The following is a 16,665-nucleotide window of genomic DNA, read 5'->3' as shown; positions in this document are numbered from 1 at the left end:
ATGGTCACAATCGCTGCATCTCTGTGATCTCCCAGCATGCTCTCCTCCAGATGAGAGAGATGAGGTCATGTATCCGCGCCAGCAGCGCCTCTCCGCCATATTTTAACGCCTCAGCAGGGATTCCATCCGCACCCGTAGCCTTGTTATTCTTCAGCTGTTTTATGGCTTTGCCCACCTCGTGCAATGTTGGAGTTTCACTGAGTTGATGGTGGGTCGCATGCTGCGGAATGGAATCGAGAACACTCGAGTCAAAGGCAGAGTCTTGATTGAGGAGATCTTCAAAGTGCTCCTTCCATCGGGCACTGACAGCCTCGGTGTCCTTGATGAGTGTTTCCCCGTTCTTGGCCAGGTGTGGGGTGGGGCCTTGGGAGTTTGGACCATAGGTGTCCTTGACTTCACTGAAGAATCCTCGCATATCGTGGCTGTCGGCCAGTTGTTGTATCTCCTGTGCTTTCTCCATTCACCACCTGTTCTTTAGGTCCCGAGTTTTTTGTTGGACCTGAGCCTTGAGCCGTCTGTAATGTTGTTTTGCAGCTCCCGAGTTGGGCTGTTGCTTGAGGCTCAGAAATTTTTTGCGCTTGCGATCTATTAGTTCTTCGATCTCCTGATCATTTTCATCAAACTAGTCCTGATGTTTTCTGGTTGAGTGACTAAGTGTCTCTTCACAGGCACTGGTTATAGGGGCCTGGAGGGCAGACCAAGCGCTATGGGGATTCAGCATCTCGGTCATCAAGGCACGCCAAATTGGCTGTGAGGCGCTGGCTGTATAGGGCTCTCTTAACTGGGTCTCTAAGTGCCCCGGCATTAACTTTTTTGTGGAACTGCTTCTGCTGTCCCCTCTGCTTTGGGGCTATGTTAATGTTGATGATGGATCGGATTAGGAGGTGGTCTGTTCAGCAGTCGTCAGCTTCTGTCATGGCGCGGGTGGTGCGCACATCCTTGCGATCCCTGGCTCGGACGATGACATAGTCAAGCAGGTGCCAGTGTTTGGAGCGAGGATGTTGCCACGATGCCTTGTATTTGTCCCTCTGGTGGAACAGGGTGTTGGTGATGAGGAGTTCATGGTCTAGACATTTTGTCAGGAGTAGGGTACCGCTGGAATTGGCTTTCTCTACCCCCTCTCTGCCAATCACGCCTCCCCAGAGGGCTGTGTCTTTGCCAACCCTGGCATTAAATTCACCCAGGAGGATCAATTTGTTGCCGGTGGGGACACGGGACAAGGATGTCTCGAGGTTGGAATAAAAATCCTCTATTAGCCTCATCCGTTACATCGAGTGTGCGGGCGTATGCACTGATGACTGTGACACATTGGTTCTGAGATAGGGTGATATGGAGAGTCATGAGGTGTTCGTTGACCCCACAGGGAGAGTCTTTGAGGCGGTCAACCAGCTCATTCTTGACGGCAAAGCCGACTCCATGAAGGCGGTGTTCTGCCTCTGGTTTTCCTTTCCAGAAGAAGGTGTAACCTCCACCATGTTCCATCAACTGGCCTTCCCCTGCCCGCCGGGTCTCGCTTAGGGCGGCGATGTCAATGTCAAAACGTCTGAGTTCCCGGGCAACTATGGCGGTGCGGTGTTCTGGCCTGTTGCTGTTGGGATTGCCCATGAGGGTCCTGACGTTCCAGGTCCCGAACTTCATACTGACGGAGTGGAAGATGCCTGTGCGTGAGTTCTTTTAACGTGGGGTGGCCGCTGCACACCGGCACGGGCTTAGCTGAGCAAGGTCTTGGTCCAGTGGCAAGGGGATCCAAGACAACTGGAATCCAGGCACCACTCGATAAGGCTAATTGTCTATGACGAAGTGTTGGCCGCAAGCTCAGCGCCGGGTAGCGCCATTGATGGTAGATAGCCCGAGGCTAGGTTGGGGGGCAGGCATTAGGAAGGTGACTTCCAAAGTTATTTTAAAAGATTAAAAGTTGATAAAGGTTCCCAATTTATTTCAAAAGTTTCTAAGAGTTGTTAAAACATTTCAAGAAGTTTCTAAGAGTTGTTAAAAATCTAAGATGTAAATCAATAATAGATTATCAAAGTTTCCCCAATTTAAAAAGTTTCTAGCAGCTGTTAAAAGTCAAAGATGTAAGATAATAATAAATGTTTAAAAGTATTTCGGTTGAGAGTCTAAAATGTAAGTTTTAAAAGTTCTCCCAAATTGTTTAATAAGTTTAAAAGTTGGCCAAAAGTCTAAAAAATTGATCAAAAGTTGTTTGGGAGTATGAGACGACGCCACGCCTCGATCCCTTTAGCCAGTTCAGCGCCGGCCCCGGAGTCCCCCGGCCGGCCCCACGTCCTCGAGTCCCTTTGGCAAGTCATCCCGGAGCCCCCCCCGGCCGGACAGGTTTAAGGGTCTAAATGGCCTCCTCCTGTTCCTATGCTCCTTAAAGAATTCATTAACATAGGCAGTCCCTTGGAATCGAGGAAGACTTGCTTCCATTCTAAAAATGAGTCCTTAGGTGGCTGAACAGTCCAATATGAGAACCACAGTCCCTGTCACAGGTGGGACAGATAGTCGTTGAGGGTAAGGGAGGGTGGGACAGGTTTGCCGCACGCTCTTTCCGCTGCCTGTGCTTGCTTTCTGCATGCTCTCGGTGACGAGACTCGAGGTGCTCAGCGCCCTCCCGGATGCACTTCCTCCACTTAGGGCGGTCTTTGGCCAAGAACTCCCAGGTGTCAGTGCGGATGTTGCACTTTATCAGGGAGGCTTTGAGGGTGTCCTTGAAACGTTTCCTCTGCCCACCTTTGGCTCGATTGCCAAACAAAGAATTGCAATACTGGACAAGCACCGGTTAGAATCTGGCGGTTTTCAGTATCATCACTGGTGTAGTTAGCTGCTAACAACGCTACGGTGTGTTTACTTACCCCCACTGAGCTTCCTTCTCTCCACTTCTTCACAGGGCACCCTGCAGAAGTTCGTGGATGACCTCTTTGAGACAATCTTCAGCACAGCTCACCGAGGGAGTGCATTGCCTCTCGCCATCAAGTACATGTTCGACTTTCTGGACGAGCAGGCTGACAAGCACCAGATCCATGACCCTCACGTCAGGCACACCTGGAAGAGCAACTGGTGAGTACGGAGAGGGAAGGGACCGTGCGCGGGGTGAGCAGAGGGAGTCAACGAGGGGGCCGATTAGCGGTCAAAAAGGAGACGGGGGTGCACAGGGCACAATTTCAAAATTTGCCAATGACACAAAACTTGGAACGACAGTGAACAGTGAATAGGAGGGTGATAGACTTCAGGAAGACGTAGAAAGGTTGGTGAAAAGGGCAGACACATGGCAGATGAATTTTAGCGCAGAAAAGTGTGAAGTGATGCATTTTGGTGGAAAGAATGAGAGGAAATATAAACTAACGGGTACAATCCTAAAGGGGGTGCACGAACAGGGAGACCTCTGGGGGTATGTGTGCATAAATTGTTGAAGATGACCGGGCAGGTTGAGAAAGCAGTTATAAAGGCTCATGGGATTCTGGGCTTCATAAATGAAGGTATAGGACTAGATTTTTGGATGGTAATTTTATGCCAAAATTACCGTTTTTGCTGCACTACCGTTTTCAGGCCTAACTTTCGACCTTTTCTGTAAAATCGGTGTTGCTCGAAGATTTGCAGAACAAACCGCGAGTTTCAGGAACTTTAGTCCGAGGCCTGTAGCACTGTGAGAGAGGCCTTGGGAGGGGGGGGGGGAAACAAAAAAATATTCACAAAACATTTACCTACTAAATCTCTGCAAAATAATTAAAAAATAGAAATTTTAACTTACATTTTTGCAGGTCTTCATACTTACCGCTCCTGGCAGGGCTGCACCGACTGGTTTGACCCTGTCGGTATTCTGCGCGTGGCGTACAGTTCCCGAGAGAGCCGAAAGTGTAATGCAAACGCAATTTGCGTTGTTGCAAGTCGGGCGCTCCTCTCCCCGGCGGTACGTGGAAGCGCTGTCACAAAGAGGTCACCAAGGATCCCGCTGACTGGATTTTCGTTGCAGAGGGTCAAATCACGGTGAAAACCCGGTCGCCAAAATCTAGGCCAACGTTGAGTACAAAAGTGAGGAAATGATGATGAACCTGCTTAAAACACTGGTTCGGCCCCAACTGAAGCATTGTGTTCAATTCTGGGCACCGCACTTTAGGAAGGATGTGAAGGCCTTAGAAGAGGTGCAGAAAAAGATTTACGAGACTGGTTCCAGGGATGAGGGAATTCAGATTGGAGAAGCTGGGGTTGTTCTCCTTGGAGCAGAGATTGAGAGGTGATTTGATCGAGGTGTTCAAAATCATGAGGGGTCTAGACAGGATAGAGAGAGAGAAACTGTTCCCATTGGCAGAAGGGCCAAGAACCACAATGGCTTACTTCCACACTGTAACCATTCTATGATCTATGACTGGGCCTTGCCAGCATGTGTAACTGGATAGAATTCACGTGACGTTGGGATTCTGTGACTGTTCCGGTAGTCCAGGTATGGATTTATTAGAGTTGACTGGTTAGGATATCGCATCAGCAAGGGTCTCATTGGTGATGATCATTTATATAGCGCCTTTAATGTAGTAAAACGCCCCAAGGCATTTCACAGGAGCACTATCAGACAACAATTGACACCCAGCCAAAGATTGAGATGTTAGGACAGGTTCGGTAGTGTAGTGGTTATCATAGAATCATAGAGGTTTATGGCATAGAAGGAGGCCATTCAGCCCATCGTGTCTGTTACTGGGCTAGTAATCCAGTGGCCTTGACTAATAATCTAGACAGAATTAATGAGTGAACGACTGAATAGCCTGTTTCTGTGTTGTACATTCTATGCAATTCCCTGTAGTTTACTTATTCCAAAGCAAGTCAAGATATGAATGAGGTTCGCAGAAGTCGGACTAGTTCCCTTCCCCTTATTTACAGTGCTAAGAAACTCCATTCCTTTTTATTTTTTAAACCTCTCGACTACACAGTCTGTTAAAAACGACAACAAATGGCTCATCCAAGTCAGGCCAGACTGCAGAGTCTTCCTTATCGCTTCACGCCCCTCATTGATTAAACTGCTGGAAGATTAACTACTCATTTAAAAGTAATAAAAAAAATAAAGCAGATGCTTACTTTCTACAAGGCTTAATGTCCTTAATTGTGTGAAAGTTGCTTCATTCATCACAGAACAGAAAGGGCAAAAACACACACACTACTGCAATCTGCTGTTTCTATGACACTCGGAGAATTGATGATTTTTTAAAAATCAGCAGCTTCCCCCACCAATTCCCCCGCCCCCCTCTGGTTTTCTCCCCCTTCTCCTGAAGGTGTTGCCTCTCTCTGGGGGGTGTTTTCCCCCGGTGCCGTCTGCGCCCTGGTACCTCACCTGCACGGCCGTTCTTTGTGTGTGTGTGTGAGCCATTCAGCCATGAGGTGAATTATAGCTGAGCCCGAGGAGCTATTGGAAAGGTGGGGGGGAAGGGGGCAATCAAAAGCTTGGTTGAAGAGGTGAGGGTCTTCGAGGAGGGAGGGGGAGGCGGAGGGGCTCGGGCACGGAATCCCAGAGGGTGAGGCCTCGGTGGCTGAAGGTCTGGCCGCCAATGAAGGGGCAAAAGGAGGGGTCAGTATATAAAAAGCCAGAGTCTGGGCAACAGAGAGCTTGGGGGCAGAGCTGGAGTACTGCGTGCAGCTCTGGTCAACACATTACAGGAAGGACGTGATTGCACTGGTGAGGGTGCAGAGGAGATTCACGAGGGTGTTGCCAGGACTGGAAAACTTTAGCTATGAGGAAAGATCGGATAGGCTGGGGTTGTTTCCTTTGGAACAGAGGTAGCTGAGGGGAGATTTAATTGAGGCGTATAAAATTATGAGGGGCCTAGATAGAGTGGATAGGAAGGACCTATTTCCCTTAGCAAAGGAGTCAAATAACCAGGGTGCATAGATTTAAAGTAGTTGGTAGAAGGATTAGAGGGTAGATGAGGAAACATTTCTTCTCCCAAAGGGCGGTGAGGGTCTGGAACTCACTGCCTGAAAGGACGGTAGAGACAGAAACCCACATCACGTTCAAAAAGTACTTGGATGTGCACTTGAAGTGCCGTAACCTACAGGGCTACAGACCTAAAGCTGGAGAGTGGGATTAGGCTGGATAGCTCTTTGTCAACCGGCGTAGACACAATGGGCCGAATGGCCGCCTCCTGTGTGGTAATTTTTCTCTGATTCTATGAATGTTCGCCCCCGCCAAGGTGTGGGGCCGATCGCGAGGTCCCGCGCAAGCCGCTCACCAACTGCTGCAGCTAGAAGACATGACGCGCATGCATGGCTTTCAGATTTAAAGGGCCCTCACAGGTTGAACATTGCTTGGGGGGTCAGTGGAGGGTTGTAGGAGGAAGTTGTGGAGATAGGGGTGGGTTTAGACACAAGAGGGAGAATTTGAAATAGGGGAAAGTGGGGAGTCAGTGTCTGTGAGCAAGGACGGGGAGGTGGGTGACGAGCAGAACTGGAGTACCCAATCCCTCCCTCATCTGCTCCCACGTAAGGTGCCCAGGTTGGGCTGCCGCCCATTAGCTTGCGAATGGAGACTAGGTTTGTGCCAGTTTCTCCCGTCGGTTGAAGGGGAAAAACATTCCCTTCTCAAACTGGTCCTTCCTATAAGATGTTTGCTGCTCAAAAACATGAAAATAAATAGGCAGCGAAACCACAAGGTATTAATAGAAAATAAATTGCAACCGTTGACGATGGCATTGAAGAATTCTGGAATGGGGGGCGTTGGCCCGTTCAGTGCAGTGATATTTTCCAAGGCTTCCGTTGAGTACATTTTCTTTTTGAGGACCTGTCCCTAAATCTGCACCTCGCTCAAAGCAAACCTTCTCATTTCCTGGGCCCTTGTTTGAGCTGAGAATGGATCCGCGTTTGACCTCTGCTCTTCACCCTCCCAGAGTGCCCCACATGCGCTTGTAAAAGCAGTGAAGGACCTTCCTTCACCAGCCGCTAAAAGATTGTTTAGTGACATTACTAAACTTGGCTTAGCTCAGAAAGGTTGCGAAATGAGAGCCTCTTCACAGGGCAGATATCTGCCCTCACATTGGTCCTCTTGTGCTTAGAACGGCGTGAAGAATTTTGGCAGTGGGACTGAGAGGATGTCTGTCTGGGCTTCTGACGCCCTTTAAGATGTTTTCTCCACCCCCCCCCCCCATCCTCATTTGTGGCACTCCTTCTCTCCTCTCCTGAAGGCCCTAGCTCCTTCCCTGGGTACGGTTCAGTGGGTGTCGGCAGCCCTTCATTACCTTGTCCAAGCGGCCATTCTTGTGCCGGACCTCAAAGTGAATGCTGGTGGTCAATTCGACTGTGGAGGGCATCACGACCACGTGTTGAGGCAGAGCAGAGGATGATTCTCTCTAGAAGTAGCTCCCCTAAACCTTGGGGAGAAAACGCGAGGCAGGTTAAGATGGGTTTAGAGTGCATGTGCGTAAATGAACGCAGTGTGGTAAATCAGGTTGGTGAGCTGCAGGCACAAGTGTGGCAATAACAGAGACTTGGCTCAAACAAGAGGAGGAATGGGCATTTAATATTCCCGGCTACAATATATTCGGGAAAGATACGGAACGGAAGAAAGGAGGAGGGTGGCAGTATTGATCAAAGATCCTGTCACAACGTTCGAAAGGGATGATATACTTAACGGGTCAAAGACAGAATCGGTTTGGTTAGAATTAAGGAACAATAGAGGAGCTGTTACGTTGCTGGGTGGAGAAGATGGGCCACCAAATAGTGGGAAGGAGATAGAGGAGCAAATTGTTGAATGAGTAGTGGTGATGGAGGACTTCAATTATTCTATTCTAGACTCGGATATTAACATTGTAAAGGGCAAAGAGGGGGAGAAACTCCTGAAATGTGTTCAAGAGACCTTTCTAGCTCAGTGTGTTTCCAGCCCAACGGGAAAGGAAGCTCTGCAGGATCTAGTTCTGGGGAATGAGGTGGAGCAAGTGGAGTATGTTACAGTGGGGGAGCATTTGGGAAACAGTGATCACAATGTCATTAGGTTTAAAGGCAGGGATAAAGTACCAGATAACTAACATGTTAGCAAAATTGAAGGCCATGTGATTCAAGGGGTAGTGGCTGTGTGGGTGTGAAACTGGCCAGAATTGGGACAGAAAGCAGTGGCGAACACCTGTTTTTCAGCCTGGAGGGAAGTATACAGTGCTGTCCCTCAGAGGTCGGTATTGGGACCACTGCTCTTTTTGAGACATATTAATGACTTGGACACGGGTATACAGGGCATAATTTCAAAGTTTGCCGATGACACGAAACTCAGAAATGTAATAAACAGGGTGGAAGATAGTAACAGACTTCAGAACCGACACAGGCAGGCTGGTGAAATGGGCAGATGAAATTTAACCCAGAGATTTTGGGAGAAAGAATGAGGGGAGGCAATATGAACTCGATGGTACAATTTTAAAGGTGGAGCAGGAACAGAGAGACTTGGGGGTGTGCGTCAATGTACTAATGTCTAATTTTGTTTGGCCCTGCGTGGCCCCTTTAAGGCACTGCGGAGACCATTCAAAATATCACGCACGTGCGGTTTTTGTATTGAAAAGCTGGCAAACCAGCTTCGTGGATTACCTGGAGTGCTACGTGGCTGCACAGCTAACAGGGAATATGGGTGTACATCCACAAATCTTTGAAGGTAGCAGGACAAGTTGAGAAGGGTGTTAAAAGGTGTTATGGGATCCTTAGCTTTATAAATTAATGGCTTAGAGTACACAAGCAAATCACTGATTAGGCCCCAGCTGGAGTATTGTGGCCAATTCTGGGCAGCGCACTTGAGGAAGGTTGTCAAGGCCTTAGGGTGCAGAGAAGATGAACTAGAACGCTCCCAGGGCTGAAAGACTTCAGTTACGTGGAGAGACTGGAGAAGCTGAGGTTGTTCTCTTCAGAGCAGAGATGGTTAAGGGGAGATTTAATAGAGGTGTTCAAAAATTTTGAAGGATTTTGATAGAGTAAATAAGGAGAAACTGTTTCCTGTGGCAGAAGGATTGGTAACCAGAGGGCACAGGTTTAAGATAATTGGCAAAAGAACCCAGAGGCGACATAAGGAAAAAAAATGTTACACAACGAGTTGTTGTGATCTGGAATGCGCTGCCTCAAAGGATGGTGCAAGCAAATCAAATAATAACTTTCAAAAGCGAATTGGACAAATACTGGAAGAGGAAAGAAATTTGTAGGGCTATGGGGAAAGAGTACATTTTTAAAATTAATTCCTGGGATGTGGGCGTCATCGGCAAGGCCAGAATTTATTGCCCATCCCTGATTGCCCCTCGAGAAGGTGGTGGTGAGCCGTCTTCTTGAACCGCTGCAGTCCGTGTGGTGAAGGTTCTCCCACAGCGCTGTTAGGGAGGGAGTTCCAGGATTTTGACCCAGCGACGATGAAGGAACGGCCGATATATTTCCAAGTCAGGATGGTGTGTGACTTGAATGGGAACTTGGAGGTGATGCTGTTCCCATGCGCCTGCTGCCCTGGTCCTTCTAGGTGGTCGAGGTCGCGGGTTTGGGAGGTTCTGCCAAAGAAGCCTTGGCGAGTTGCTGTAGTGCATCTTGGAGATGGAGCACACTGCACATGCTCCCTCCTTAACAGCACCGTGGGAGTACTTTCACTACACGGACTGCAGCGGTTCAAGAAGGCGGCTCACCACCACCTTCTCAAGGACAATTAGGGATGGACAATAAATGCTGGCCTTGCCAGCGACGCCCACATCCCATGAAGGAATATATTTTTAAAAACTTTGTACCTTACTTTGGATAGTAGAATGGCTACTCACTCTTGCGCTCCATTGAGATGAGCAGATGGTCTCCTGCTGCTATTTCGTTCCACCTCAAAGTGTCCTTAATTGCTGGAATTCCCATGTTGGCAAGGGTCCTGTTCCTCCCTGAGCAAAGGGTCACACAAACAACTGTTTGAGCAGATGCACCATTGTATGCGAGGACAGTTCCAAGAGCCAAGTTACTGTGCAGGATTAGGGGCATGAATGCTAAGGTAGTGAGCCCCAAATGAGGCAGAAGATCAGAAGGGGTTTTGCCCCGAATGAGTCAGGAAGCAATTCCCGTCAGAAGTAATTAACATTATTGTCATATTTCAGGGTTTTTTGGTTATTTTCTCTACAGAAAGCATTGAGAAAAAATAATTAAGCCATAGGCTTGTGTTTAAAGCAAAGTGTATTCACATTTTTTTTAATTCACTGAGATGAAAGAGGGTTAAAATGCTAATGGGCTTGGCTTTGATGTTGTTTCCCCAAAGATTACAAACTCCAAAGCTTGTCTCAGCAACTGATAAACACCTCACACCCGTTACGTTGAGAAGGCTCCCGGGCCTGGATGCTCAGCAGAGGCATCTAGAATTGTCCCTCTTCTCAGTTTGTGAACATGGAGAGATTAAACAAGACCCGAGTCTGAGACACAGGCAGTGGGTCATGTTTCTGAACACAAAGCTGTTTCACTGGGTCAGGAGGAGAATGTGGGAGACAGAACTTTCTGGAGATGAATTGGGATGGATCGACTCCATGAGAGGGTCGATTGTTCCATGCAAGGAGTGGATTGGATAGATAGAGCCAACAAAAGGGAATGGGTTGATGTGGATATTCGGCAAGTTGAGTGAAAGAAAGTAAGACTCCGTCCTAAAGTCCTTTACAGCCAATGAAGTACTTTTGGAGTGTAGTCACTGTTGTAATGTAGGAAAAGCGGCAGCCAATTTGCGCACAGCAAGCTCCCACAAACAGCAATACGATAATCGCTTTTTTTTTTGTGATGTTGAGCGAAGGATAAATATTAGCCAGGACATTGGGGATAACTTCACTCCTCTTCTTCGAAATAGTGCCATGGGATCTTTTATGTGCACCTGAGAGGGCAGACTGGGCCTTGGTTTAACGTCTCATCGTGAAAGACGGCACCTCCGACAGGGCAGCGCTCCCTCAGCACTGCACTGGGAGTGATGGCCTGGATTTTTGTGCTCAAGTCTCTGGAATCGGACTTGAACCCATGAGCTTCTGACCCAGAGGCAAGTGTGCCACACACCGAGCCACCGCTGACACCGAAAGTAAGAAAGCGGTAGATTGAGAGGGGGATAAGGAGAAGGATACAGATAGAATTTTTAAGAAGCTGAAGGTATTTGAAAGCAGCTGATTGAGAACATGTTTAATTAAAGTTCCCACCGCAGGCTGAAGTTCACAAATAATTGATAAGAGCGGAGATTCATCTCTGAACTAATTTGATCTGACCATGCAGCAATCATTTCATCTGTTCAAGTGTACCTGCTGTTATTACCCAGCTGCAGTGCAATCAGGTCCAGATTAGCAGCGTAGTCGGTGTTAAAATTATACTAATACCCCATTACCCGAGTCTCTCTGAGCCCTGGATCTGGATAGGCAACTTGTCGTATGACATCTGAAATCAAAGGACACTGCCAGTTGAAAATATTAAACATGAGAACTCGGAAACCTAATATGAGCTTCATCTGCCGGAGCCGGTTGCTAGGAAGGCCATGTGAGGCCCACACATTGGACTCGGCTAAGGAAGACATGCACATCGTAATGGGGAGAGAGTGGGGCTGGTATTCTGCACGGATGAGATCCAGTGGCTGAGAGGGTTTCTTCATCCTCGTGACTTCGCTGTGAATCAGAACTAGGGTTGCCAACTCTGGTTGGACATATTCCTGGAGGTTTCAGCACATGACCTCCTGACCCCAACCGCCTCCCCCACGCTCCCGCAATTGGTCACCTGACATGGCGAACCTCACGGCGCATCACCTTCCCCCGGCCAATCGGAAAGCAGATAGACTCTTCATTACCCAATTGGATCATTCTTGACTGTCACTCAAACAGCCCTTTTTAACGAATAAACAAAACTTTTATCCCCCCCTGTGACTTATCTCCTGGGTTTTTCTGGCAGCAGTGACCTGGGGATGAGTCTTTAATTCCTGGAGGGTTGGCGACTCTTGTCGGGTTATCGACTCTGGTTGGACATATTCCCGGAGATGTCATCACATGACCTCCACGCGCCCCGCCCCCATACTCTCGCCATTGGTCACTCAGCACGTCCATGCTTGCTGCACTCTGCCTTCCCAGCCAAACAGAAAATCAGTAGACTTTATTAGAATGGTTCTTGACTGCCTTTTTCCCCAGTGTAACTAATAAACAAAAGTGTTCAAAGAAAATGTTAAAAGAACAATTCTTTTTAATGCCCCTGTGATTTTTGCACCCGAGTTCGCTGGCAGCAGTGTCCTCGCGATTAATCTTTAACTCCTGGAGACTCCAGGACAACCCTGGAGGGGTTGGCAACTCTTTGCCTGCATGATGTAAGAATCTGCTGTACTTCACCCTGTCCTTACTTTTTCTCCTTGCAGCCTACCCCTGAGGTTCTGGGTGAATGTGATCAAGAACCCCCAGTTCGTCTTTGACATCCACAAGAGCAGCATCACAGACGCCTGCCTCTCGGTGGTGGCCCAGACCTTCATGGATTCCTGTTCGACGTCGGAGCACAGGCTGGGCAAAGACTCCCCGTCCAACAAGCTGCTGTACGCCAAGGACATCCCCAACTACAAAAGCTGGGTGGAAAGGTCGGTGTTGGGTCTTGGGTTCACAACTCTGGTTGGCCATATTCCTGGAGGTTTCAGCACATGGCCTCCTGCCTCCATCTGCCCCGCCCCCACTCACCCGCCATTGGTCGCCCGATATGTCCATTCTTCTTGTCCGTTGTCCTTGCCACTGGACCAAGACCTAGCTCTGTCAAGCCCGTGTGGTGGCTGGTGTGCAACAAGCCACCACACATTAAAAAAAATCCACGCACAGGCATCTTCCACCCTTCAGCATTTAGCTCGGGACCTGGAATATTAGGTACTTCATTGAAACACTTGTGAACTCATCCCTTTTTGGCGTGGAAGCAAGTCATCCTCGATATGAGGGACTGCCTATGATGATGATGATGATGATGTCCATTCTTCCCACACCCAATCGGAAAGCGGATAGACTCCTCACTACCCGATTGGATGATTGTTGGCTGTCAGTCAAGCACCATTTCCCCCCCCCCCCCCCCCACCCCCATGTCCAATATTTTTACAGCTAATAGAAAAAAAAGTGTTTGAAGACATTTTTTTTTTTAAGAGCACAGTGTTTTATTTAAACGCCGATTTTTCTCGGATGGTTTGCTCGTAGCCGTGTCGTGGGGACGAGTCTTTAATTCCTGGAAACCGCGGGGCAACCTTGGAGGGTTGGCAATCCTGACCGGGCCACCGGTGAACGGGTGGGCGATGGGAAGGGAGCGACGGATGGATAGAACGTCGCAGTTTCTCGGCCCCTGTCAACAGCGCGGAGAGCGAGTTTGAATTAAATCGAACTGTCATGGCTCATCAATCAGGAGCGCTCGGCGTCTGACACAAGTGCCACAGTTGTCCGACAGCCTGTCAGAGGCTGGCCAAGAGTGTCAGAAAGATGATGGAGGTGAGCAGATGGCTTTCTGTCTTGTCGCAACACTCCCGACTCTTCGACTGTCAATATTGGCACTGGAATGTTGATTTAAAAAATAGCAGGAGCTGGGGAGGGAGCGAAGCCATGAACGTTCCCCCTTGGGAATATTTCCTTTTTTATTATTTCACATTTATTGCCATAATAGCATTTTAGAGGCCCTACAAGCAGCAAATTATCCTGGACAATTGCACTGTATCTAACCAAATTAAAGTAAATTTTGAAATTATTCAAAGTGGCTCTTTTACAGGAGGGAATATTTGATAGTGCATAGAATTACATCGAATGTACAGCACAGAAACAGGCCAATCGGCCCAACAGGTCTGTGCCAGTGTTTATGCTTCACATGAGCCTCCTCCCACCCTACTTCATCTCACCCCATCAGTATATCCCTCGATCCCGCGTGGGTTTATCTAACTTCCCTTTAAATGCATCGAGGCTGTTCGCCTCTGCTACACCTGGCATCAGAGAATCAAAAATGTACAGCACGGAAGGAAGCCATTTTGTCCCATTGTGTCCGCGCCGGCCGACAGAGCTATGCAGCCTAATCCCACTTCCCAGCTCTTGGTCCGTAGCCCTGCAGGTTACGGCACTTCAAGTGCACTTCCAAGCACTTTTTAAATGCTAGAAGAGTTTCTGCCTCGACCACCCTTTCAGGCAGTGAGTTCCAGACCCCGACCATCCTCTGGGTGAAAGAAATTCTCCTCTAAACCTCCTACCATTTACTTTAAATCTATGCCCCCTGGTTGTTGACCCCTCTGCCAAGGGAAACAGGTCCTTCCTATCCACTCTATCCAGGCCTCTCATAAGTTTATACACCTCAATAAAGTCTGCCCTCGGCCTCCTCTGTTCTAGGTAGCGAGTTCCACATTCCAGCTGCTCTCTGAGTAAAGAAGTTTCTCCTGAATTCCCTATTGCATTTATCAGTGACTATCTTATAATTATGGCCCCTAGTTTTCATCTCCCCCACAAGTGGAAACAACATTTCTGCATTGACCCTATTGGCATTCCTCTACTTCATCCTCACATCTGTTTCTGCAGAGTTACAGTTCAAGGAGTAGCAAGCCATTTTGGGTTTTTACAGCCCTGTAAAATAAAGGAGAAGGACATTGGAGGGGGCCATGCTTTCAGCATAGATACATCTGTTCCTCGATCTATAAGATATCAGAAGAAAAATGAACACAAGTCCACAAGGGGTGAAAATCCTCTTTCAGCAAGAAATCGGAAAATGTCTTGTTTTTCTCCCTAATTAGCAAACTGCGAATGAAATCTGGGAAAGGTGTAAATTCTGAGGTTGCAATTCTGGTTCGCCTTGAATCATCGATATTGCGGCACAGAAGGAAATCACTCGGGCCATCACACCTGTGCTCATTGACACGTTGTTAATTGTGGAGATAAATGTGGATTTTCCAGATTTTCATTGCGGTGTTTAACCCACCCCCCGCCCTCCGCAGTTTTTTTCCCGGCTTTTGTTACTGATTTTCTCTCTGACAGTTGTCCATAAGGAAAACTGCCTGATACATAAAATCATTAAACTGAGGCCCCGTCTTCCCCCTCAGGTGGACGGAAAAGAGCCCACAGCAGCCATTTGGAAGAAGAGCAAGGAAGTCCTGGCCAATATTTATCCCTCAACCAACATTACTAAACCAACAGATTATCTGGTCATTGCTGTTTGTGGGAGCTTGCTGTGCGCAAATTGTCTGCTGCCTTACCTACATCACAGCATGTATACACCTCAACAAGCACTTCATTGTAAAGTGCATTGGGATGTTCTGAGGTCCTGAACTGGGAGTGTTAGCCTAGCTTGTATGCACAAGTCTCTGGAGTGGGACTTGAACCTACGACCTTCTGACTCAGAGACGAGAGCGATACCCACCGAGCCACGGCTGACCCCTACAGCAGGGAAGCTGCTGTGAGATGCACAGGTTTCTCTGCCGAGGCTGTGCTCTGGTATAAACTCTCCGACACTTGGGGAGAACTGATGGCTTTGATAACGTGCTGGCGGGGAGGGAGGGGGGGGGGGAAATGGTGGGGGGGGGGGCACGGGGAGGAGGGGGCGCCAGGGAGGGGGGGGAAACGGCGGGGAGGGTGGGGGGGTGGGGAACAGCGGGGAGGCTGGGCGGGGAGGGGGGGGGAACGGCTGGGCGGGTGGGAACGGCGGGGAGGGAGGGGGGGAACAGTGGGGAGGCTGGGGGGGAGCGGGGGCGGAACGGCAGGGAAGGTGGGGGGGGGGTGCGGGGAATTGGCGGGGGGGCGGGGAGGGAGGGGGGGGAATGGTGGGGAGTGGGAGGGCAAACGGTGGGGGGAAACAGCGGGGGGGGGGGTAACGACGGGGTGGGTGGGGGGAGCAGTGGGGAGGGTGGGAGGGTTGATGGTGGGGGCGGCAGAGAGGGGGGTGATGGTGGGGGGGTGGGGTGTGTACAAATGGGCCAGATTGCGGGACCGGATTTCAGTAAACCAACGGGGAAGCAGTTGGGTCTCCGTAGCACAGCCCTGCGTGAACGTCACTCCCTGCCTGAGAAGAGTAGCAGGGTGGAGCGTGCTGCACACGGTGAGCATGCACTCCCTAAACAACCGGGCAATACAGATGCACTTGAAACATAGCGTATACTGAGCCACGGGCACAAGCTTGTCCCAGGAGGCAGTCTCCCCACACTGGTGCGCAGTAACATATCAAAGCCCCGTGCCAGCAGAACGGATTCAGCTGACAATGATTGATGCCCCTGTTCCACTTCGTGTTCTTTGATTAATTCCAATGCGAAGCTTGAAGGAGGAAAAAAAGGTGCCAAGCCTGAAGAGCGGATTGGAGAATTTCCCACTATGTGAATCCGACAAGAAAGCAAAAAGAAAAGGGAATTGTATTCCGCTGATCTTAACCCTTCCCATACCACAGGCGAGCTTTCTCATCCAGAGGCGGATGTGCTGATTTCAATGGTTTTGAAACGTTTCTGTGTATCCGGAATTTCTTCAAATATTGACACACTTCCGGGGAACTCCTATAATGCTGACACGCTCCCAGGGATTATTTGCAACTATTGGCACACTCCTGAGGTTCTCCCATAATACTGACACACTCCTGAACATCTCCTATGATACTGACACACTCCTGAACATCTCCTATGATACTTACACACTCCTGAACATCTCCTATTATACTGACACACTCCTGAGGTTCTCCCATGACACTGACACACCCCTGAACATCTCCTATGATACTGACACGCTC

The 16,665-nt window shown here is 49.0% G+C and overlaps 1 protein-coding gene across 1 annotated transcript in view; it reads left to right on the top strand.

The window, feature by feature from the left end:
* plxna4 (plexin A4) overlaps positions 1–16,665 on the top strand; it is a 647,412-nt gene that overhangs the window by 624,632 nt on the left and 6,115 nt on the right. Inside the window, exons 29-30 of the mRNA XM_070897188.1 lie at positions 2,891–3,060; positions 12,323–12,535. Of these exons, the coding sequence (XP_070753289.1) occupies positions 2,891–3,060; positions 12,323–12,535 (383 nt within the window). The remainder of the gene's footprint in view (positions 1–2,890; positions 3,061–12,322; positions 12,536–16,665) is intronic.

The sequence above is a fragment of the Pristiophorus japonicus genome, chromosome 13 (genome assembly GCF_044704955.1).
Source record: "Pristiophorus japonicus isolate sPriJap1 chromosome 13, sPriJap1.hap1, whole genome shotgun sequence".
Lineage (NCBI taxonomy): Eukaryota > Metazoa > Chordata > Chondrichthyes > Pristiophoridae > Pristiophorus > Pristiophorus japonicus.
This window is presented reverse-complemented; position numbering and strand designations above follow the sequence as displayed.